At 39.0% G+C, this 26,555-nt stretch overlaps 2 protein-coding genes across 2 annotated transcripts in view; one reads left to right on the plus strand and one right to left on the minus strand.

The window, feature by feature from the left end:
- Positions 1 to 26,555, minus strand: part of LOC131955454 (uncharacterized) — a 49,069-nt gene that overhangs the window by 21,745 nt on the left and 769 nt on the right. The window lies entirely within an intron of this gene.
- On the plus strand, positions 852 to 14,340 carry LOC131955430 (uncharacterized). The gene is made up of 3 exons (XM_059319540.1): positions 852 to 886; positions 12,431 to 13,503; positions 14,258 to 14,340. Exons 1-3 carry the CDS (start codon positions 852 to 854, stop codon positions 14,338 to 14,340), a joined length of 1,191 nt encoding a protein of 396 aa, XP_059175523.1.

Below are 26,555 nucleotides of genomic sequence, written 5' to 3' on the forward strand. Positions count from 1 at the left end.
CATCAACAAAAGTACCTGGTGTGATCTTGGGAAAGTAGCTATTGAAGAGTTGGGTCGGGAGAAGCGGGGGGGGGGGGGGGGGGGTGGAAGGGAGGTTCTGGGTCTCTTCTCTCATCAGCGCTACACTAGGTGACAGTCTTATAATGAAAGGTTTAGACTCTAAACCTTGAATAATTGATTTACCAACTCACAATGGGAGAGTTATGACTCTAGACTTTAAACCTTTTATACTTGACTTAACAGGACAGTTCGTGGAGTTTTCTTTACCACCCTTCTCAATGAGGTGTCAAATGTGTTACACCTAACACTTGACAATTTCTGGGAACTCGGTGAAAGAAAGGGTAGCTGAGCTCTTTAGTTAGATAAGTTTTGATTGTGTCTGGTTATGTAACTAGTTAAGTTCTGATTGTGTCTGGTTATGTAACTAGCTAAGTTCTGATTGCGTCTGGTTAATCTAACCTTTCATGTCTTTTAAAATGAGGTGGGATGTTGATTGTTAGATAGTCAACAAAAGGTTGGTTTTATTTTGGAGGCGGCCACAACTCCCCACTCCCCACAATCCGTTCTCGCCATTTATTGTTTCCTAAATTTTGATACCCCGAGAAGCGTCTGCCTAACGAATGTAGATGTAGCAGTGTAGCCATGATTTCCCACACGATGGTAGCTTTTCCTTACAGTGCTACACGCTGGCTTTTGTTTCAGCATTGACACACTTGTATTTACAGATTTCGCAACTCTCTATCACAAGTAAATCTCCGTGTCTGACTTTTTTATGCAATCTCTTCACGGCAGACGTGCTTTTCTCTCGCACAAAAGGCCCACACAGTGATGGCCCTTGATTGCTACAGAGAATGGCGTCGAGTTTATGCAGCGCTGAGCAAGGGAGGTAATTTGTAGATTCTGAGTAAGGGAGTTAATTTGTAGACGATGAGTAAGGGAGTTAATTTGTAGATGCTGAGTAAGGGAGTTAATTTATAAACAATGAGTAAGGGAGTTAATTTGTAGACGATGAGTAAGATAGTTAATTTGTAGACGCTGAGTAAGGGAGTTAATTTGTAGACGCTGAGTAAGGGAGTTAATTTGTAGACGCTGAGTAAGGGAGTTAATTTGTAGACGCTGAGTAAGGGAGTTAATTTGTAGACGCTGAGTAAGGGAGTTAATTTGTAGACGCTGAGTAAGGGAGTTAATTTGTAGACGCTGAGTAAGGGAGTTAATTTGTAGACGCTGAGTAAGGTATTTAATTTTTATACATGAATAAGGGAGTTAATTTGTAGACGCTGAGTAAGGGAGTTAATTTGTAGACGCTGAGTAAGGTAGTTAATTTTTAGACACGAATAAGGGAGTTAATTTGTAGACGCTGAGTAAGGGAGTTAATTTGTAGACGCTGAGTAAGGGAGTTAATTTGTAGACGCTGAGTAAGGTATTTAATTTTTATACATGAATAAGGGAGTTAATTTGTAGACGCTGAGTAAGGGAGTTAATTTGTAGACGCTGAGTAAGGTAGTTAATTTTTAGACACGAATAAGGGAGTTAATTTGTAGACGCTGAGTAATGGAGATAATTTATAGGAGCTTAAACCGTTGCTACGCAATCACGGGACGCCAGGCTAGACCTGGCAAACAAGGGGAGAGTATGTCGTCTGCTGGCACGCTGCTGCTAATTGTAAGAAGAAAGGACTTGAGGTGTGTGTGCCAAGTGAAGACCCCCCCCCCCCCCCCGGTCAAGTCATTAAGGTGATGAAATATTTGCTGCACGTCTACTACCACGTGAATAATTTAACCCCCCCCCCCCCATTCCCAACTCACGTCGGCTAACTTTGATTGCCCAGAAACAGTTTCGTCTAGTCACTCAAGTGGTTGATCGAAAGAATGCAAGTATTTCATGCTGTGGCTCTGGGTTCGAATCTAGGCAGGTCTCAGAGTTTACGCAACTTCGCAAGTGGAAATCTTGAATGAGTATCACAATTTATGATAACCATTATTTTCTTTCCGTAAGATCATTTGGTTGATTGTCTATTAGTAACATCAGTTGGTTGATTGTCTATGATTAACATCAGCCTTATTAAAGTGATTATGAATGATATCATGCATAGACTGACTGTTACAAATAAGTCTTTACTTGCTTGGTAAAACTCTATTCTATTGAGGAGTAGGACGCTGCATCTTTTGTAAAAATAGAAATAAAGAAAAAAAAACAACAAGCAAACAACGGTTAAGAGATTTGATGAAATCACGTGACCCATTAGGAAAGAATATAATTTGCAACAATAAAGTTTAACGCCGCTTGGGTCATTTTGTAGTGTCAATGGTTCATCCTTCCCTCCCCCCCCCCCCCAGCTTTGAACACCCCCCCCCCCCCCACACACACACCACCGTCAAACCTTTTTGAGGGTCATCTCTCTAAGCCCGGGGGTCAAGTTAGCTGAGCCTGAGGGGGAGCTCATCAAACATGGGCATAAAAAAGTTACACAACTGTGTAGGACACACGTTACACAACTGTACAGGACACAAGTTACACAACTGTGTAGGACACAAGTTACACAACTGTACAGGACACAAGTTACACAACTGTGCAGGACACAAGTTACACAACTGTATAGGACACAAGTTACACAACTGTGCAGGACACAAGTTACACAACTGTATAGGACACAAGTTACACAACTGTGTAGGACACAAGTTACACAACTGTGCAGGACACAAGTTACACAACTGTACAGGACACAAGTTACACAACTGTGCAGGACACAAGTTACACAACTGTATAGGACACAAGTTACACAACTGTGCAGGACACAAGTTACACAACTGTACAGGACACAAGTTACACAACTGTGTAGGACACACGTTACACAACAGATATTTATGGTAATATGGTAGCTTGCGTGTGTGTGGTGATATGGAAAGGGGAGGGGGGGGGGGGGTGATTTCTGCTTTAGATCAACTTTTTAGTAATTGCAGATAGAAAGCTGAGGGACAAACCAAACTCGAACACATGTTTGAAACAGTCAGGTTTGGTGTGAGGCTTGTGTTTCGTAAGGGGCCCAATACGGGACGGCGAAAACACAGCTTATAGAGAACGTCCTAGAGAAACACGGGACCTTGTTTTAGACCAAACACATCTCCAACATCATGTTTACACTCAACAGTTTTAGACCAAACACATCTCCAACATCATGTTTACACTCAACAGTTTTAGACCAAACACTTCTCCAACATCATGTTTAAAGACACTCAACAGTTTTAGACCAAACACATCTCAAACATCATTTTTACACTCAACAGTTTTAGACCAAACACATCTCCAAGATCCTGTTTAAAGATATTCAACAGTTTTAGACCCATCGTATGACCTGCTTATCGGCGTCATTGAATTGTGACAGATATCCTTGTACGTAATCACGCCTTTGAATAAATGATATCCCAGGCGTCATTAAAGTTTCGCATTTTCTCAGGCTGATTGGAGCGTGGCCGAACGTATCGGCCCCTGATCTAACATTAGCTGGTGTGTGGGTCTAGTGGAGTGGCTACACACGGCAGTTTGTGATCTGTCTTAAGACATTGGTGTATATCCGACCGGCATTAAGACAAGAGGGTATAGTGGAATGGAACAGTTTTTTGAGACAAGAGTGTATTGTGGAACAGTCTCTTAAGACATGATTGAACGTCTTACATCGTTTTACGTATTTTTACGTATTTAACATTAATTATAATTAAAGCCTTTATGAGTATGATTGGATAATTTATAAATGTATTTTTGTATGTTATGTAACACAGTTTAAAGAATCAATTTGTAATGGCTTAGCTACAAATACTTTCACCCTTCTGATTTTTTTTCATTAGCTTTTCTATAAAGTTAATATTATAAAAATACTTAAAGCCAGTTCGTAAAACAGCGCTATTCCTGTAACAACCTCCGATCGCATCAATGGCCGACTTAAATAGAGCCCACCCAAATTATGCCCAAATCCTTCTTTGTGATTTCTTCTTTAGACACTAAGCCGTGAACCCGCTGATATTGAGCCACCCAAACCCATCATTACACGAAATATGACGTATCTCTGTCAACACCATCTCGCGACGTGTTCTCACGCGCTGTCATCGCTACATGGAGCATTCTGATTGGCTGACAGTTTCACAGCAGGCAGGGGCGTATTTAAAAAAAAAAAGAGTGTGTGATGAAAATACTGAAGTTGTAGGCGGGGAGATAACTCTATGTTGCGGAATGGAAGCTACCAGGGGAGCGAAATTAGCTAAGAAATCCTTAACCCTCCAAGTCCATTGGCTAAATCTGTATTTTCTAAACAAAACAATTTTTAAAGTATATCATAAAGCACACAGCGATACAGTGTAGACTATACAAGTATTAAATATCTAAGCCTACACGGTCTAGAGTCTAGAACATCTTTAGTTGCACGCACTAAGGGTTTATCAACTTGATTTTCGTATCACAAGTACTGGAGTGCACCGTTACTATTTTGGTTATAAATTGAAGAGAAACCTGAAACTACATGTTTTTTTTTGTTGTTTTGTGTGTGTGTTTTGGGTTGTTTGTTTGTGTGTGCCTTTTTTTTAGATTATTTTAAGAAAATAAGTAACATGAGTAGCTGTTCAATTTAAAAATTATTTTTTGCGCGTAGTGCAACTCCGATGTTCAATCGCATGAAGAGACAGCGTAATGTAAAAATGTACCGGTAACATTTGAAACAAACACCGGGAGCCGAAGTTGTCAACAAGCACACCGGGCCGTGTTGGCCTAACACCGCCTAAACAAACAGCCCGCCAACCGTGAAGGACTGTGTGCAGAAAAAACATTAACTGTCTCGTGGTTTCAATAAACTCTAGGTCAAGGTCGATTGGGAACCCATGAGTATCGGTTATGTAATCTTTTTCTGGGGTAACCTTTCGACATTAGACTAGGTTGCATTTTATTGACAATATCTTTAAATTATTCAATAGGATAATTAATGCATGAACATTTTTTTTTAGGTTCAATAAATATATATTTTTTTATGCAAACCTCTTTAAAAAGTAAGGTGACAACCATCCAGTGAACTATAAATACATTTTGACAGGGTAAAATAAAAATCACATAGTGTATGTGTATGACTATCGTCTCATTAAGTCCCAGTTAGCTTAATGCAAGAGTTCACTTCCCTTTTTTAGTACTTGCCAGATAAACGAAAAACCGTGTCGTTTATATTATTTTATGGCTATTGGACGTGATATACTCAAATGCTGATATATTTTTAAAGGAATGCTAACTTAACTTCTAATTGTCTATTGAATTTTTATAATACATGTAAGGCCCTATCTAGTGTTAGCAACATTACCACACTTATAAATTTAGCCATAGTTTTTTTTGATAACTATAATGCCAAAATGGCAACCCATGTTCAGCAATTAAAGAGGGCAGCGTAAAATCTGGCTAGTTGCGTGATCCCTGGGTGAAAAGCGGGGGGTGATAAATATGTGCAAGAATGTTCATGAATACACGATTGGACAATAACAGTGACATTTCTACACACGGGAAAAATGTCAAGATTTTATGCCGTAATTTATTATATTTAAAATATATACGGTAAACCTCCTAGTATTTGGATTGGGGCATATTTTATTACCTGAATAATTTAAATATGGATTGTATATTTATTGGATTATATATTTTTAAAAGCGATGATATGGGCCTTCATCAATCATATAATCAAACGGATTTAATAACTGAAAAAAGTAATTAAAAATTTCGAAGGTAAAACAGCTGTTTCTAAAGAAATTAAAACTTTAATACGTTAAATGTCTAGAACAAAAATAAAATAGTCATGAAGGGACATACAGTTGATTGTGATGCAACCAAAGTTAACGTTAGTGTTGCAAAGTCGTGGGTGCGGGGGTATTATATATATATATATATATATATATATATATATATATATATATATATATATATATATATATATATATATATATATATGTATATATATAGTTGAACTGATTTGATTTGGATTAAAAACTGCCATCTAGTGCACATGTCGAACTGGTTGATGTGGGAAGATTAAAATGATTGAAGTGGAAAGATTCGAATCAACTTGAAATCACAACTACCGTTAAGATAACGTCTTAATGGCGCAGCAAGCTAAAAATAGCCTAGCCGTAAGTAGGGCACTGTTGTCTCAAGCGTATGTTAGGGGCCATATGCACGGCGCAATATCAAAGGTAACGCTGAATATTTCAGGGCCATTTCACAACAGCCTTACGATTTTAGACATGTAAGGGCAAATAGTAACATTGAAGGGGTACTAGTAAGGGCAAATAGTAACAATGAAGGGGTACTAGTAAGGGCAAATAGTAACAATGAAGGGGTACTAGTAAGGGCAAATAGTAACAATAAGGGTGTACTAGTAAGGGCAATAGTAACACTGAAGGTGTACTAGTAAGGACAAATAGTAACAATGAATATGTACTAGTAAGGGCAAATAGTAACACTGAATATGTACTAGTAAGGGCAAATAGTAACAATGAAGGGGTACTAGTAAGGGCAAATAGTAACACTGAAGGGGTACTCTGATGATTTTATCCCAGATACCAAACGAACAAGATGTAGTGGCATACTAGCTGAGATTGAAGAAGTTACACAACGACCTATGAATAGGTTTCATTATATGAGTTCTCCGTTAAATTTTTCCTGACGCTAGATCATAATACAATGACTTGGAATTAATGACGACGGGTTTTCCCAAACTCGGGTCATAAAGGCAGCATAAATCACACTAAAAAAATCTAATAGCATGGACCGGTGGCTGTTATAAGAATGGCTCTATTTTTATCAAAGCGTTATAAATAACAAAGCGATATCTGTGTATCGCTGTGTGAATATACGGACTAGTGCGGCATGAAGGTGAATCGTAGAACTAAGTTAGTCTACGACGTGCCTACAAAAATGCTCATAAATACGTCAAGTGAGTGGATGATAAAAATATTTTATTTTAAAGTAATTTTTTTTTGTAGGGTATAAAAATATTCTTTTATAATGTGGATAGATTGTAATAAAGGCAGAATGAGACGGCCGTAAAAGGTCTTGGAAATGTGTATATGGCTGTGTATAGTGAACTATTGATTATGTGGTTGTGTGTAGTGAGTTTATGATTATGTGGTTGTGTGTAGTGAGTTATGACAATGTGTATGTGGTTGTGTGTAGTGAGTTATGACAATGTGTAAGTGGTTGTGTGTAGTGAGTTATGACAATGTGTATGTGGTTGTGTGTAGTGAGTTATGACAATGTGTAAGTGGTTGTGTGTAGTGAGTTATTGATTATGTGGTTGTGTGTAGTGAGTTATGACAATGTGTATGTGGTTGTGTGTGGTGAGTTATGACAATGTGTATGTGGTTGTGTGTAGTGAGTAATGACAATGTGTATGTGGTTGTGTGTAGTGAGTTATGACAATGTTTATGTGGTTGTATGTGGTGAGTTATGACAATGTGTATGTGGTTGTGTGTAGTGAGTTATGACAATGTGTAAGTGGTTGTGTGTAGTGAGTTATTGATTATGTGGTTGTGTGTAGTGAGTTATGACAATGTGTATGTGGTTGTGTGTGGTGAGTTATGACAATGTGTATGTGGTTGTGTGTGGTGAGTTATGACAATGTGTATGTGGTTGTGTGTGGTGAGTTATGACAATGTGTATGTGGTTGTATGTGGTGAGTTATGACAATGTGTATGTGGTTGTGTGTAGTGAGTAATGACAATGTGTATGTGGCTGTGTGTTTAGTGAGTTTATGATTCTCTACCCACTCACGCCGACCTCATGGAATCAGCAATATATCGCCATGTTGTTATATCGTGTACATTTGCTTGAAGTCTACGCTACGGGGAGACTATGGTACCTATTTCTGTCTGTATTATGTGGCGTGTTTTCTGCTATATGCCCGTCACATAAACCATTTAACGCATACAACTAGCAATATATTTCAATCAAAACAAAGCAGCAAACAAGTTTTAAATATTATCATAAAAGCTGCAAAAAGTGCAACTATAACTTACAATAAGCCTTAACCAATTGCATACAATTATAATGATATGAAGAAGTCCGGCCCTGTCTAGACTAATAAGTTCAGGGGATTGAGCTAGTGTTCATGTCATGTTTAGGGCTCAAGTATCGATTACCACTATACATATACGTGAATACGGCCAATCGATTAAAATTATCATGTCTCATTTATTTCGAATACTAAAGGTAACCCACGGCTGAAGTGTTGGGCCTGTCATGTTAGATTTAATTGTCGGGTAAATACTCCTGTAAAAAAAATGTCTAGATGAAGTGGGATAGATAGTCGTGTAAAAATGTCTAGATGAAGTGGGATAGATAGTCGTGTAAAAATGTCTAGATGAAGTGGGATAGATAGTCGTGTAAAAAATGTCTAGATGAAGTGGGACAGATATTCGTGTAAAAAATTGTCTAGATGAAGTGGGATAGATAGTCGTGTAAAAAATGTCTAGATGAAGTGGGACAGATATTCGTGTAAAAAATTGTCTAGATGAAGTGGGATAGATAGTCGTGTAAAAATGTCTAGATGAAGTGGGATAGATAGTCGTGTAAAAATGTCTAGATGAAGTGGGATAGATAGTCGTGTAAAAATGTCTAGATGAAGTGGGATAGATAGTCGTGTAAAAATGTCTAGATGAAGTGGGATAGATAGTCGTGTAAAAATGTCTAGATGAAGTGGGATAGATAGTCGTGTAAAAATGTCTAGATGAAGTGGGATAGATAGTCGTGTAAAAATGTCTAGATGAAGTGGGATAGATAGTCGTGTAAAAATGTCTAGATGAAGTGGGATAGATAGTCGTGTAAAAATGTCTAGATGAAGTGGGATAGATAGTCGTGTAAAAAATGTCTAGATGAAGTGGGACAGATATTCGTGTAAAAAATTGTCTAGATGAAGTGGGATAGATAGTCGTGTAAAAATGTCTAGATGAAGTGGGATAGATAGTCGTGTAAAAAATGTCTAGATGAAGTGGGATAGATAGTCGTGTAAAAATGTCTAGATGAAGTGGGATAGATAGTCGTGTAAAAATGTCTAGATGAAGTGGGATAGATAGTCGTGTAAAAAATGTCTAGATGAAGTGGGACAGATATTCGTGTAAAAAATTGTCTAGATGAAGTGGGATAGATAGTCGTGTAAAAATGTCTAGATGAAGTGGGATAGATAGTCGTGTAAAAATGTCTAGATGAAGTGGGATAGATAGTCGTGTAAAAATGTCTAGATGAAGTGGGATAGATAGTCGTGTAAAAATGTCTAGATGTAGTGGGATAGATAGTCGTGTAAAAATGTCTAGATGAAGTGGGATAGATAGTCGTGTAAAAATGTCTAGATGAAGTGGGATAGATAGTCGTGTAAAAATGTCTAGATGAAGTGGGATAGATAGTCGTGTAAAAATGTCTAGATGAAGTGGGATAGATAGTCGTGTAATAATGTCTAGATGAAGTGGGATAGATGGTCGTATAAAAAAATGCCTAGATGAAGTGGGATAGATAGTCGTGTAAAAATGTCTAGATGAAGTGGGATAGATAGTCGTGTAAAAATGTCTAGATGAAGTGGGATAGATAGTCGTGTAAAAAAGTCTAGATGAAGTGGGATAGATAGTCGTGTAAAAATGTCTAGATGAAGTGGGATAGATAGTCGTGTAAAAAATGTCTAGATGAAGTGGGACAGATATTCGTGTAAAAAATTGTCTAGATGAAGTGGGATAGATAGTCGTGTAAAAATGTCTAGATGAAGTGGGATAGATAGTCGTGTAAAAATGTCTAGATGAAGTGGGATAGATAGTCGTGTAAAAATGTCTAGATGAAGTGGGATAGATAGTCGTGTAAAAATGTCTAGATGAAGTGGGATAGATAGTCGTGTAAAAATGTCTAGATGAAGTGGGATAGATAGTCGTGTAAAAATGTCTAGATGAAGTGGGATAGATAGTCGTGTAATAATGTCTAGATGAAGTGGGATAGATGGTCGTATAAAAAAATGCCTAGATGAAGTGGGATAGATAGTCGTGTAAAAATGTCTAGATGAAGTGGGATAGATAGTCGTGTTAAAAAGTCTAGATGAAGTGTGATAGATAGTCGAGTAAAAATGTCTAGATGAAGTGGGATAGATAGTCGTGTAAAAAATGTCTAGATGAAGTGGGACAGATATTCGTGTAAAAAATTGTCTAGATGAAGTGGGATAGATAGTCGTGTAAAAATGTCTAGTGGAAGTTGGATAGATAGTCGTGTAAAAATGTGTAGATGAAGTGGGATAGATAGTCGTGTAAAAATGTCTAGATGAAGTTGGATAGATAGTCGTGTAAAAATGTCTAGATGAAGTGGGATAGATAGTCGTGTAAAAAATGTCTAGATGAAGTGGGACAGATATTCGTGTAAAAAATTGTCTAGATGAAGTGGGATAGATAGTCGTGTAAAAATGTCTAGGGGAAGTGGGATAGATAGTCGTGTAAAAATGTCTAGATGAAGTGGGATAGATAGTCGTGTAAAAATGTCTAGATGAAATGGGATAGATAGTCGTGTAAAAAATGTCTAGATGAAGTGGGATAGATAGTCGTGTAAAAATGTCTAGATGAAGTGGGATAGATAGTCGTGTAAAAATGTCTAGATGAAATGGGATAGATAGTCGTGTAAAAATGTCTAGGGGAAGTGGGATAGATAGTCGTGTAAAAATGTCTAGATGAAGTGGGACAGATATTCGTGTAAAAAATTGTCTAGATGAAGTGGGATAGATAGTCGTGTAAAAATGTCTAGATGAAGTGGGATAGATAGTCGTGTAAAAATGTTTAGATGAAGTGGGATAGATAGTCGTGTAAAAATGTCTAGATGAAGTGGGATAGATAGTCGTGTAAAAATGTCTAGATGAAGTGGGATAGATAGTCGTGTAAAAAATGTCTAGATGAAGTGGGATAGATAGTCGTGTAAAAATGTCTAGATGAAGTGGGATAGATAGTCGTGTAAAAAATGTCTAGATGAAGTGGGATAGATAGTCGTGTAAAAATGTCTAGATGAAGTGGGATAGATAGTCGTGTAAAAAATGTCTAGATGAAGTGGGATAGATAGTCGTGTAAAAATGTCTAGATGAAGTGGGATAGATAGTCGTGTAAAAAATGTCTAGATGAAGTGGGATAGATAGTCGTGTAAAAAATGTCTAGATGAAGTGGGATAGATAGTCGTGTAAAAATGTCTAGATGAAGTGGGATAGATAGTCGTGTAAAAATGTCTAGATGAAGTGGGATAGATAGTCGTGTAAAAAATTGTCTAGATGAAGTGGGATAGATCCTCATGTAAAAAAAAATGTCTGCCACAGACGAGCAGGGTATCTTGTTGCTGCCACACGATTTCTGCCAGCGAGAAAAGGCACAAGACGCTTACATTGCTTTCATTATGTGGCTGGGATTAGCACTGAGGTGTTAGGCGACATGGCAGCAGGGCTCTATACGGGGTGACCCCCCCCCCCACCACCTTATTTACTTATTTACTCCCATACCCATTTGCTGTTTGCGTGTATATGTATATATGCATATATGTATATATGTATATATATATATATATATATATATATATATATATATATATATATATATATATATAAATCCTTTTTAAAAATCCCATTGTTATTTCGACCAACAAATACTACTAGACCTTTTTTATCTGCTTGTTTGTTTGTTTATTTGTGTGAACAAAAATAATAGTTTGAAAAATTATAAAGTTAAAAAGTGGATCATGTTATATACACTTTTAAAACTCAAATACAACCTAACAATTGCTATATTATGATTAAAAAGATAATTGATAAGATGTCGTTTTTTTTAAAAATTGATCATTACTGAAAACTTCCTACAAATACGTCTTTTAGTAAACATTTACCAAAATTGCGATCTGCGCAGGTTACAAATCAGGGGAAGATAAGACGTACAGAAGTTCCCAAAAGACAAGGGAGGCCATGCGCCCACAAAAAACATGATACGTACATAACATTGTTGTAGAATAGAGTTATCCTTCCTACGCTGGGAATTCCCGGTTTAAAACTTGTTTTCGTGTTCATGCGCTGTTTTAGCTGTTTCGGAATTTCCACCCTCTCACTAGAATTTACATACAGAAACAAATGTTGTCCTGTCCGGTACAAAATACGAAATGTCCTATCAGAGTTAAGGCCCTTTTCTTTAAAACTAAAGTGCTGTTGCTTAATGTTAGTTCAAGCGCCGACAAGAGGGTATGTTTACGCCACTGTTCCAATATTTGTCTACCTAGTCCGAGCCAGGTTTATGGGGCTATTAAATCAAACACGTAGGCCCTAAGTCCGTGGTACTACCTGCCCGGGATGGACGAGATTGTCATGTTTGTCTGGTACCGTCTGAGTTGTTTGGTTTTCTGGCACTCTTCATTACGGGTTTAGTGGCGCCCTACACTGCTGGTTTAATGACACCCTACACTATGGCACCCTACACTATGGCACCCTACACTACGGGTTTAATGGCACCCTACACTATGGCACCCTACACTACGGGTTTAATGGCACCCTACACTATGGGTTTAATGGCGCCCTACACTACGGGTTTAATGGCACCCTACACTACGGGTTTAGTGGCACCCTACACTATGGCACCCTATACTACTGGTTTAATGGCACCCTACACTATGGCACCCTACATTACGGGTTTAATGACACCCTACACTATGGCACCCTACACTACGGGTTTAATGGCACCCTACACTATGGCACCCTACACTATGGCACCCTACACTATGGCACCCTACACTATGGCACCCTACACTACGGGTTTAATGGCACCCTACACTACGGGTTAGATGGCACCCTACACTATGACACCCTACACTATGGCACCCTACACTACTGGTTTAATGGCACCCTACACTACGGGTTTAATGACACCCTACACTACGGGTTTAATGGCGCCCTGCTTTACGGGTTTAATGGCGCCCTACACTACGGGTTTAATGGCACCCTACACTACGGGTTTAATGGCACCCTACACTATGGCACCCTACACTACGGGTTTAATGGCACCCTACACTACGGGTTTAATGGCACCCTACACTATGGCACCCTACACTACGGGTTTAATGGCACCCTACACTACGGGTTTAATGGCACCCTACACTATGGCACCCTACACTACTGGTTTAATGGCACCCTACACTACGGGTTTAATGACACCCTACACTACGGGTTTAATGGCGCCCTGCTTTACGGGTTTAATGGCGCCCTACACTACGGGTTTAATGGCACCCTACACTACGGGTTTAATGGCACCCTACACTATGGCACCCTACACTACGGGTTTAATGGCACCCTACACTACGGGTTTAATGGCACCCTACACTATGGCACCCTACACTACGGGTTTAATGGCACCCTACACTACGGGTTTAATGGCGCCCTGCTTTACGGGTTTAATGGCGCCCTACACTACGGGTTTAATGGCACCCTACACTATGGGTTTAATGGCAACCTACACCAGTGGTGTAGCCAGGATCGTCTCAAGGGGGGGGGGGGGTTCCAATTTTTACCCGGGGACGAACTTTCGATTTACACCCCCCCCCCCCCTCAGACTTTTGATTTGCACCCCCCCCCCCTCAAACTTTCGATTTGCACCCCCCTCATACTTTATATATATATACCGAGGGGTCTATGGAGAGGGTTATGACCCACCCTAACCCCCCCCTGCCTACGCCACTGCCCTACACTACGGGTTTAATGGTGCCCTACACTATGGCGTCCTACACTACGGGGTTAATGGCACCCTACAGGTATTCATGAGAGCAAGGGATAGACAGGCAGACACCAGTTTTCTTACTTTTTTCTCCGGAAGAGGGGGGGGGGGCACTTGAAATTTTTGGGGGCGGACTAAAATTTCCGGGGTGGACACTTGTAAAAGTGTATATCTTCTATATAAATTATATTTTGTTCTGGGGGGAGGGGGGGGATAGACTTTCTTCGCGGGGGGCTGGGGCGGGAGGGGGGCTCTGTCCTGCCGAAGAGATGCCCGGAAGAAACAGTGATGAGAATAATTAATAGACAGCAATCAAGAGAGCAGGGGATGGACAAGAACTGAGGACAAAGACCAGCAAGAAAGTCGGGGTCTGACATCAAGTCATGAATTCCCTTAGCAGGCGTAGGTTATACTTCATCGTAATTTTTTTTTTTAATCAACGAGCATGTCTGAAAGTGTTAAATATAAAATCGGCTTTATTTTCACAGCCAATTTTCGTCAGAATCAAGTCGCCAATAAGAACCAGACTGTTCTTAACCCACCACAGAGACTCTTTGTACCAGCGACTTAATGAAACCCCGCTCCTCATCAAAACCCTATTCCTCATAAAACCCCATTCCTCATTAATGCAACACCACGGGCTTGAACTAATCACCTGAAGTAACATGCATGAATAATGAGGCGCCAATCGTGTGTGACCAACGGACGGTTAAGTCCATGGATGACCTCACCAACATTACCACGCATGCATGTTGGAACATTTGAATACAAAGTCACGAATTGAACTGGGCAAGAGGGCGGGGTCGAATAAGAAATTAGGCTAATCTTTATGCTATAGGATTCCTCAGCCCTAGGGCTGTGGATTTAAATAAACTCCGTTAACTATCATATATGTGTCAGGGTATGTGGGTTTATCCTATATAAATACACACATATATATAAATATATATATATAAATATATATATATATATATATATATATATATATATATATATATATATATATATATATATATAATTTATATTTATATATATATATATATATATATATATATATATATATATATATATATATATATATATATATATTTATATATTTATAATATATATATATATATATATATATATATATATATATATATATATATATATATATATATATATATATATATATATATATATATATATACATATATATATATATATATATATATATATATATATATATATATATATATATATATATATATATATATATATATATATATAATTATTTCACGCAGCGATTAATTGAAATCCTGACAATAATGGACCCACACATTTGTGAAGAGAGACAGCCTAATCTGTTCGAGTAGGAACTTGAACGTACTCACGGACCTCCCCCCCCCCCCCCCCCCCCCGCCCCCCTGATGTGGCCGCCTGCCGAGAACTCAGTGTTACCGTGTTATTAAGTTCACCGTGGGGAGGGACATGGCTAATGCTCTATCACAAAGCAGGTGTTTCGTCGTGTGGTTTTTTTTTAAGAATTATTTGAATCAAACGCTTTGTTTTGTTATTGATAGAAAATGGGCGCAGTTTTGTATTTGTTGTGTGAATTGCCTCCCTTGTAACAATGGCCGGCACACAAATGGCTCAAACAGCGTTGATAAACACAACCTTCCTGACCTGACATTCAGAGTCAGCTAGTTTATACTGACATTCAGAGTCAGCTAGTTTATACTGACATTCAGAGTCAGCTAGTTTATACTGACATTCAGAGCAGTGTTTCTTCCAGACTTTTTTTCTCCGGGGGGGGGGGGCACTTGAAATTTTCGGGGGGGGGGGGGGGGGGCGGTAGACTTTCACTGTTAAAAGTATATATTTTCTATATAAATTATATAATTTTCATTTCGTTCGGGGGGGGGGGGGCAGTAAACATTTTTCGGGGGGACTTCGTCCCCCCCCCCCCGAAGAGATGCCTGGAAGAAACTCTGATTCAGAGTCTGCTAGTTTATAGTGACATTCACAGTCAGCTAGTTTATGCTGACATTCAGAGTCAGCTAGTTTATACTGACATTCAGAGTCAGCTAGTTTATGCTGACATTCAGAGTCAGCTAGTTTATACTGACATTCCGAGTCAGCTAGTTTATACTGACATTCAGAGTCAGCTAGTTTATACTGACATTCAGAGTCAGCTAGTTTATACTGACATTCAGAGTCAGCTAGTTTATACTGACATTCAGAGTCAGCTAGTTTATACTGACATTCAGAGTCAGCTAGTTTATACTGACATTCAGAGTCAGCTAGTTTTACTGACATTCAGAGTCAGCTAGTTTATACTGACATTCAGAGTCAGCTAGTTTATACTGACATTCAGAGTCAGCTAGTTTATAATGACATTCAGAGTCAGCTAGTTTATACTGACATTCAGAGTCAGCTAGTTTTACTGACATTCAGAGTCAGCTAGTTTATACTGACATTCAGAGTCAGCTAGTTTATACTGACATTCAGAGTCAGCTAGTTTATACTGACATTCAGAGTCAGCTAGTTTATACTGACATTCAGAGTCAGCTAGTTTATACTGACATTCAGAGTCAGCTAGTATATACTGACATTTTTTTATAAATAATTGTTAGATTAAATTGTCCATCTTACAAAATGACTAGCTTAGCAATAAGAAAAAGGTTTTATGAATACATCGATTTCTGAACTTTGAATATCAAATCTCTATTACACTTTTTAAAACAGAAATTGATTTTAATTGATGTGATTTTGAAGTTTCAAAAAGAAGAAATTTGTTCAATATTTGATACGCCTTAGCTTTGAGCTATCACATTAACAATTTGGTCTAGGAGATAATAATGTACTAGTTTTTGGTAGCTAGCTATCACATTAACAATTTGGTCTAGGAGATAATAATGTACTAGTTTTTGGTGTTGGTAAAGGTTACACCCTGGGTCCGAGTAGGGATCACCTATGTGTAGGCTTGGTCTGTGTCCAATTAAGGTTGGTCAGTGTGTCTAGTTAGGGCTGGGCCATGTGTCCAGTATTAGGTCCATGTGTCCATTTAGGGCTGGTCCATGTGTCCAGTATTAGGTCCATGTGTCCAGCTACATTAGGTCCATGTGTCCAGTTACATTAGGTCCATGTGTCCACTTTCATTAGGTCCATGTGTCCACTTACATCAGGTCCATGTGTCCACTTGCATTAGGTCCATGTGTCCAGTTACATTTGGTCCATGTGTCCAGTATTAGGTCCATGTGTCCAGCTACATTAGGTCCATGTGTCCAGTTACATTAGGTCCATGTGTCCAGTTACATTAGGTCCATGTGTCCACTTACATTAGGTCCATGTGTCCAGTTACATTAGATCCATGTGTCCAGTTACATTAGGTCCATGTGTCCACTTACATTAGGTCCATGTGTCCACTTACATTAGGTCCATGTGTCCAGTTACATTAGATCCATGTGTCCAGTTACATTAGGTCCATGTGTCCACTTACATTAGGTCCATGTGTCCACTTACATCAGGTCCATGTGTCCACTTGCATTAGGTCCATGTGTCCAGTTACATTAGATCCATGTGTCCAGTTACATTAGGTCCATGTGTCCACTTACATTAGGTCCATGTGTCCACTTACATTAGGTCCATGTGCCCAGTTACATTAGGTCCATGTGTCCTGCTACATTAGGTCCATGTGTCCAGTTACATTAGGTCCATGTGTCCAGTTACATTAGGTCCATGTGTCCAGCTACATTAGGTCCATGTGTCCAGCTACATTAGGTCCATGTGTCCAGTTACATTAGGTCCATGTGTCCACTTACATTAGGTCCATGTGTCCAGCTACATTAGGTGCATGTGTCCTGTTACATTAGGTCCATGAGTCCTGTTACATTAGGTCCATGTGTCCAGCTACATTAGGTCCATGTGTCCAGTTACATTCGGTCCATGTGTCCAGTTACATTAGGTCCATGTGTCCAGTTACATTAGGTCCATGTGTCCAGTTACATTAGGTCCATGTGTCCTGCTACATTAGGTCCATGTGTCCAGTTACATTAGATCCATGTGCCCAGTTACATTAGGTCCATGTGTCCAGTTACATTCGGTCCATGTGTCCAGTTACATTCGGTCCATGTGTCCAGTTACATTAGGTCCATCTGTCCTGGTAAGACTAGCCCGGCTGTGACAGGCCCACGCTAACGTTGACAAACGGGCGAATCTCTAAACACGACTTGCTCCGCGAGACGTCCAAGTTTGTCCAGCAAGTACTGGACCAGTTTACCAGCAAACGGATTTGTTTGACGTCAGGGATTCCGGACCAAGATACAATGACGTCATAGAGGAGTTCACGTGACTACAGGGAGACCATTCGAACCTTTAGATAATTTTAACAGTATTCACCGCTTTACACCTCAGCACTTCATCGTATACGGAGTAAAAGGGACTTATCTTCATCGGGCAACAAGTCTAAATCCAGATTTATCAAAATTCACTTGATGCGCAATTCTTTGTTCTTCTACATTCTATTCTATTTTTTAAAGTTTAAGTGATTAATTTTATTAAAAATCATGTCTTTTCCCGAGTTGCCATCCCCCATATAAGCAGCCTATATCGAGAAATTTTAGGGGAGATCACTCCCGCTTTTAATTTTAATTTAAAGGAGGTGTGATTTAAACATTGAGTAATGTCCAAATTTGTATATTTTAGATGCGATGTTTCACATCAACACGTGATAATCTTCCAAGTTAATAGACCAACTGTTGCCGGTGTTTTAAAAGATAGCGATTACCTTCATTGACACAAAACAATTGAACATAATACCTATTAATATTGTCTTGTGGCCTAATTTTTATCTGATAAAAATTGTCCATATAACATGTTAAAGAGCTTAAAATCAGAGAACTTTTGTCCTAGTGTACGATGGACTTGATGACGACCTACAAACGGCAGGATCTAATCAATGACTACCTACTGACATGAGACCGAGAAATAAAGTGGAGAATGTTGAACCAAGCAGGGGCGGAACTACAGTGCCGCCAGACCCCGCAATGCGGGGGGGGGGGGGGGCCACGCCATTTAGGGGCCCACGGCCGACCCTAATAGTTTTTATTATAGTTAAAAAATCTAATTTTCTTGCAATTTTTGACTTGATGTTTGTTTTGTAAAGCGATTACCATAGCTGCGGTTTGATTATCTTTATTCTATAGACACCATATATTCTTGTATATTCTTTTTCCCTTTCTTTTTAAACCACTGTGAAAGCCAAGTCCTCTCTCCTCTACAATTAAACTTAACAAAGATAAGGAAACGTTCAAACCACTTCCATGACTTCTTTCCCTTTTAAAATAGTCAAATTGGGGTGCTCATAAGCTCCTATTAATAGAATTGTACTAAACAAATTAAAAAGCAATTACTTCTCTTACTAAATATTTTTTCATAAAATACTTTCTAAAGAATGAACTTGTATAAAAAGGAAATGTATTTAAAATTAATAATATAAATACAAAAAAACATAAAAATATTCACAACACGAGACACCATTACTTCTACAAAGATTTTATGTTTTATATACTTTTGGCCAGATAGATGTTAGGTGAATCCATAACAGATAAAATGAAAACTGATTTTCTCAAAACACTAAAGCACTTACACACATGACATGTAGTAATTTGTTTTAATTAAAAAAAAAAAAACCATTTTTTTTTAAAAAACCTGAACAGGTCAGCAATGAGCATCTTATGCTCTGTTCGTATTTTGTGTTTATAAATATATGTATATATATATATATATATATATATATATATATATATATATATATATATATATATATATATATATATATATATATATATATATATATATATATATATATATATGGGTGGGGGGGCCTAAAAAAATTTTTGCGGGGTGGCCCTTTTTTTCTAGTTCCGCCACTGGAACCAAGTAGAATTTGTTGTTCCCCAGAAATCCCACGTTATATAAAGTTGAACCTGTTGATTCCCAGAAATCCCAGCCTGTATATAAATCAGCCCCTGTTGTTATATAAAGTTGAACCTGTTATCCCAGCCTGTATATAAATCAGCCCCTGTTGTTATATAAAGTTGAACCTGTTATCCCAGCCTATATATAAATCAGCTCCTGATGTTATATAAAGTTGAACCTATTATCCCAGCCTGTATATAAATCAGCCCCTGTTGTTATATAAAGTTGAACCTGTTATCCCAGCCTGTATATAAACCAGCCCCTGTTGTTATATAAAGTTGAACCTATTATCCCAGCCTGTATATAAACCAGCCCCTGTTGTTATATAAAGTTGAACTTATTATCCCAGCCTGTATATAAATCAGCCCCTGTTATATAAAGTTGAACCTATTATCCCAGCCTGTATATAAATCAGCCCCTGTTGTTATATAAAGTTGAACCTGTTATCCCAGCCTATATATAAATCAGCTCCTGATGTTATATAAAGTTGAACCTATTATCCCAGCCTGTATATAAATCAGCCCCTGTTATATAAAGTTGAACCTATTATCCCAACCTGTATATAAATCAGCCCCTGTTGTTATATAAAGTTGAACCTGTTATCCCAGCCTACATATAAATCAGCTCCTGATGTTATATAAAGTTGAACCTACTATCCCAGCCTGTATATAAATCAGCCCCTGTTGTTACATAAAGTTGAACCTGTTATCACAGCCTATATATAAATCAGCTCCTGTTGTTATATAAAGTTGAACTTATTATCCCAGCCTGTATATAAATCAGCCCCTGTTATATAAAGTTGAACCTATTATTCCAGCCTGTATATAAACCAGCCCCTGTTGTTATATAAAGTTGAACCTGTTATCCCAGCCTGTATATAAATCAGCCCCTGTTATATAAAGTTGAACCTATTATCCCAGCCTGTATATAAATCAGCCCCTGTTGTTATATAAAGTTGAACCTATTATCCCAGCCTGTATATAAATCAGCCCCTGTTGTTATATAAAGTTGAACCTATTATCCCAGCCTGTATATAAACCAGCCCCTGTTGTTATATAAAGTTGAACCTGTTATCCCAGCCTGCAAGCCATGGTTGCAGTAGAAGCCCCCGAACGACGTGCTCTTATAAACATAATTACTTTATGTAATCGAGCCGATAAGCAAAGCAAATAAAATCACAGACCGCGACTACAACAATCTGGCTTTAACCTGAACGGTCGAGGATATAAGCAAGGGTAGCCTGGGTTCACTTGAAAATTTATGACGTTTTTTTTTTTAAAGTAAACAAATTTTGTAAGGCTTAATCCCATTCAAGTGCTCATTTTATTTTACTTTTTTTAGACGCGTTGAGAAAGATTGCTGAATACTGAAGTGACGTCATGCTGATTTCAACTATCGATTATATTGATATGATTCGGTAAACTTTCACACATTTTTGGCACATGCCGGCAGATTTAAGGTTGGTCAAAACTCTATTTGTAAGCTGGGGTGTCTGAAAGTTGGTGGTGGTGGTGTGTGTGTGTAGTTGGTGGAGGTGGGTGTGTAGTTGGTGGAGGTGGGTGTGTAGTTGGAGGTGGGTGTGTAGTTGGAGGTGGGTGTGTAGTTGGTGGAGGTGGGTGTGTGGTTGGTGGAGGTGGGTGTGTAGTTGGAGGTGGGTGTGTAGTTGGAGGTGGGTGTGTAGTTGGTGGAGGTGGGTGTGTAGTTGGTGGAGGTGGGTGTGTAGCAGGTGGAGGTAGGTGTGTAGTTGGTGGAAGTGGATGTGTAGTTGGTGGAGGTGGGTGTGTAGTTGGTGAAGGTGTGTGTGTAGTTAAGGCCGGTAGGTTTGTAGTTTGTGAAATGTATTGTGAAGATGGTAGAATTGTATATATCTGTTCAAGAACTGTATGCTGTAACTATGTGGGTATTCCAGTAATTCTCCTATACATTTGGGTGGGGCTAATAAAATGACATTGGTACCTGTGGGGTGGGGGTAAAGGTGTGAACTTAGTCAATGTGGATGTCAAACTTTAGCCAACAAAAATAAAAAAAATAAAAATCCTGCCGGTAAATAAAACCTCGAATATCCGATTTTGTTGACAGTAAATCATGAGCCAGTGCCACGCCTTTCATAAAATTTTGACAACTTTTTTTGTATTGCTCGGCGACTTTTTGTAGTAGTGCTCTTGATGATTTATTAACACGACGCACATACGGTACTGGGGTACTTGAGTCACTCTGTTTTCTTCTGACGCCACTACACATTCATAGGTGGATCAATAGGCAGAGGAAGGTGCACATGTTAGGTGAAGGTGTACACATGGTAGATGAAGGTGTACACACGGTAGATGAAGGTGTACACACGGTAGGTGAAGGTGTACAAACGGTAGGTGAAGGTGTACACACGGCAGTTGAAGGTGTACACAAGGTAGGTGAAGGTGTACAAACGGTAGATGAAGGTGTACACACGTTAAGTGAAGGTATACACAGCTCATGGTATAAGGTCACATCGCTCCTGGTACAGGGTCATACAGCTTCATATAAGGGGTCACACAGCTTCTTGTATTGGGTCATACAGCTCCATGTATTGGGTCACACAGCTCCATGTATGGGGTCACACAGCTCCATGTATTGGGTCACACAGCTCCATGTATTGGGTCACACAGCTCCATGTATTGGGTCACACAGCTCCATGTGTAGGGTCACACAGCTCCATGTATGGGTCACACAGCTCCATGTGTAGGGTCACACAGCTCCAAGTATGGGGTCACACAGCTCCATGTATGGGGTCACACAGCTCCATGTATTGGGTCACACAGCTCCATGTATTGGGTCACACAGCTCCATGTATGGGGCACCACAGCTCCTGTTATATATGCGCGCCGGTACACAACCAACAGCGCATGTTGACACCGCAAGTCGAGCCAGCCGTGTGACGTCACACGGGCCCCAAACATGCAGCCGTTGAGTGGGGACAATCAAACACATTCAGATAGCCATGACGGCCTACGGGACAAGCGCTGACTGTCTGACCCTCACGGTCCCGTGTTGCATAAGGCCGGCCATTGTGGCGGCCAGGTAATTTTGTACACCCCCAATAGACAGGCAGTCAAGCATGCCAGATTGTACATGAATAGTTGCTCGGGGTTGCCTGAATGCGAGTGAATTAATATAATGACTGGTTGAAAACCTTGCAGAAAAGAAGCGAAACAACAACTAGGCTAAAAGCATCTCGCTATGTAATTTTTCTATCGGCTGAATGGTAGTCATGTTACATAATTTGAACCGTATTTTGTATCCATGTTCAAATCATGAAGTAAAAATACAAATTTGTCTCATGAAAAAAAACAATCTTTTACAAATCAAATATTTCTGTCAGCAAACAAGAATATCTTATCAAATACACAACTTTCAATGACGTCATACTTATATTAAAACTGGTCACCTGAATGACAGAACAATAACTCTCCAGCCAATGAAATCATTCGAGAGGAACAGAAATAGACGTATCACGTGTAACATAACAGAATTTTTTATTTAAAAAAAAATTATCACAAATGCTGAGCATAACCTTTTCAGTAACCCAGTGAATGTTATCTAACGTCCAAATCTGGTGTACTTGAGTCCTTAATAATTGAGTGATTTTCAAGTGGGATTTTTTTTTACTACGTGTTGTAAAATCAATATTTTATGTGTAGCCTAAATTAAACTGTAGTGTTAAGTAGAATTTTGGCGGATTGATTTAAATTATGTAGGCCTATTGGTAAGGATTACATTTAGAATGTTTTAATTTGTCTTGCGCCAAGCCTAGATGAACGAAAATTATAAAATAAACTATACCATTAACGGTTGTTCTTCGTTTAGTTTTCTTAATCAAAACGTCAGAAACAAGGTCAGTACTGAGATATGCTTTACACATTGACGTGGCTAAAAATATCAATCTGTGAAACCATTATAACGTGAGGCTTTTTCCCAATGCCACTGTGTAATTAACGTGTACACGTGTACACATTAAAATAATGCGTATTGTAGGTTCACGAGATGCCTTGGTCTTCAGCCTAACCCTTAACCTAACGTATTGTGCAGCTAACGGCAATCAATAAAAAAAACTGCTGTGAAAATATTATCACACTCCCAATGCAATAACTCATTCATGAAGCATGAATGGTACGGATATTCCAACCCTAACTCAAACCTCCAATTGAAACAAACTAGATACACTACACAGCATGAATGGTACGGATATTCCAACCCTAACTCAAACCTCCAATTGAAACAAACTAGATACACTACACAGCATGAATGGTACGGATATTTCAACCCCAACTCAAACCTCCAATTGAAACAAATTAGATACACTACACAGCATACGCGGTACTGATTTCAGCTCAAACTAGCTCCAGTAATCCCCCCCCCCCCCACTGTACAGAGAAATAAACCCAACCCTGTACAGAGAAATAAACCCCATCCTGTAGAGAGATATAAACCCAACCCTGTAGAGAGAAATAAACCCCACCCTGTAGAGAGAAATAAACCCCACCCTGTAGAGAGAAATAAACCCAACCCTGTAGAGAGAAATAAACCCAACCCTGTAGAGAGAAATAAACCCCATCCTGTAGAGAGAAATAAACCCCACCCTGTAGAGAGAAATAAACCCCATCCTGTAGAGAGATATAAACCCAACCCTGTAGAGAGAAATAAACCCCACCCTGTAGAGAGAAATAAACCCCACCCTGTAGAGAGAAATAAACCCCACCCTGTAGAGAGAAATAAACCCAACCCTGTAGAGAGAAATAAACCCCACCCTGTAGAGAGAAATAAACCCAACCCTGTAGAGAGAAATAAACCCCACCCTGTAGAGAGAAATAAACCCAACCCTGTAGAGAGAAATAAACCCAACCCTGTAGAGAGAAATAAACCCCACCCTGTAGAGAGAAATAAACCCAACCCTGTAGAGAGAAATAAACCCCACCCTGTAGAGAGAAATAAACCCAACCCTGTAGAGAGAAATAAACCCCACCCTGTAGAGAGAAATAAACCCCACCCTGTAGAGAGAAATGAGCCTCACAACGAGAAGAGAAAGAGAGGTGTGAAACTGATGAGCAAGGGGAGAGAAACAAACACCAAAATGAATGGTGTCCACCCGGAAGTCCTGACACCTTCTCATCAGGACGGCAGGCACCCCTCCCCCCCCCCTACCCCCACATTACAGGAAGTGGGTGACAAACCGCAGCCTCAAAAAACAACGGATACCCCAGCGTCTTTTGTTACCTTGGGTCAAAGTTCAACGAGATTTGGTGACCTCCTAGCTGTGAATAATCGCAAGTTACCGGCATATTCCGGTACACCACACTCTCCCACGGGCGTAGACCATTCATTCAAGTTTGGCGATGAAATCCCTTTTTACCGGTGAATAAAGCTGATTACAGCACAAGGACACAAAACATTAAAGAGACCTCTCGTCCTACTGTGTTCATGATATATTTAGTCGGTGGATATGATTTTGTTGTCCTTAAATTGTTAGCCTAATAATCCTAATAATATAAAAAAATATATATGTATATAGGCTTATATATACATACATACATATATATATATATATATATATATATATATATATATATATATATATATATATATGAACTGGTAATCAGAGGTTAATTTTGAAATGTAATACAATGAGCCGACAAAGATTGTCTTAAAACCCCATCTAACTTAACTCGCTTATTATTAGCGTGACAACAGAAAAGCGTTCATCTTTTCCCCTGTGAAGTCCTACAGATTTCCCACGCATGCTTGGTTAAATGTGTCCCAATTTTGGAAGTCACTGACAGGATGACCTGGCCAAGCTGAGCCGTCCATTCAACTTCCGGTACACAGTTGACACCAAAAGGACTGATTACGTCACTACAGTATTTGAATGTGTTCATAACTACACTAACTTGAAAAAAAAATAGCATGTTTAAAATCGTTGAATGTGTTCATACCTGTTTGAAAACGAAATGTAAACTTGTATACAATAGATCCGAGGAAGGCACGCGGAGAGAAGGGGATTCTTCAACAATAATAAAAAAAATGTTGTCCTATAGCTAGTGCATTAATCGACCGAACCTTATTCAACCCGTAGTAACACAATCGCTAAGCACCCCCATCCACACCCCCCCCCCTCATCCCTAGTTAAAATCTTCATGTTTAACTCAAAAAACGCCTTTTATTACATAACGTCTTCATGCAAACAGCCACGGCGGTTGACGAATGAAAATCTCGCTTTCAACAGCACCAATGTTTGTATACCTATTGTAGTGGGCCGTGGCAAATAACACAGATTAACGTGACACACAACATTAGGTGACACGTGATCCTGGGCCAACAGCACGCTGCCCCATTAACTTATCAATTATATGCTTGATTTTTTGTACACTCAGGACCGATAACTACCGATGTAAGCGGGTTGTCGTTCTTGTTCGCACCATATGACACGTTGTAGATTGTTGGCCTACAAGCCTCAACTTCCGGTAAAGGACACTAGAAATATTAGGTTTTGGTGCTCAACGCACCTGCTCCAAAATACCTGCTGAAACCTAAGTAACTTAAAAAAAATATATAATACACTGTGTGCTTTTAAAGATAGGTTTCAAGCAACGTTACTGTGTGCTTTTGAAGATAGGCTTCATGCAACGTTACGGTGTCGTCTCATTCTGTTGCTTAGACAAGAATCGGCGGGGGTTGGAAATAGGAAATAGAACCCCCATAATGAAAGAAGTATTACGTTAAGTTATTGACATTTAGAACGGTGCGCTCGTTTTGCTTTATATCCCTAATCCCAAAATTGTGTTTAAATATATGTGT

Source organism: Physella acuta, unplaced genomic scaffold (assembly GCF_028476545.2).
Source record: "Physella acuta isolate Inbredline_101_S28 unplaced genomic scaffold, ASM2847654v3 ptg001066l, whole genome shotgun sequence".
NCBI classification, from domain to species: domain Eukaryota; kingdom Metazoa; phylum Mollusca; class Gastropoda; family Physidae; genus Physella; species Physella acuta.

Excerpts from the sequence above, each read along its gene's own strand:
- LOC131955430 (XM_059319540.1), top strand. The coding sequence starts at position 852 with ATGGCGTCGAGTTTATGCAGCGCTGAGCAAGGGAG. Across the intron at positions 887-12,430 it reads TGCAGCGCTGAGCAAGGGAG|TGGCGCCCTACACTGCTGGT; the intron begins GTAATTTGTAGA and ends TTACGGGTTTAG. Across the intron at positions 13,504-14,257 it reads CCTACACTATGGGTTTAATG|CCAATTTTCGTCAGAATCAA; the intron begins GCAACCTACACC and ends TTATTTTCACAG.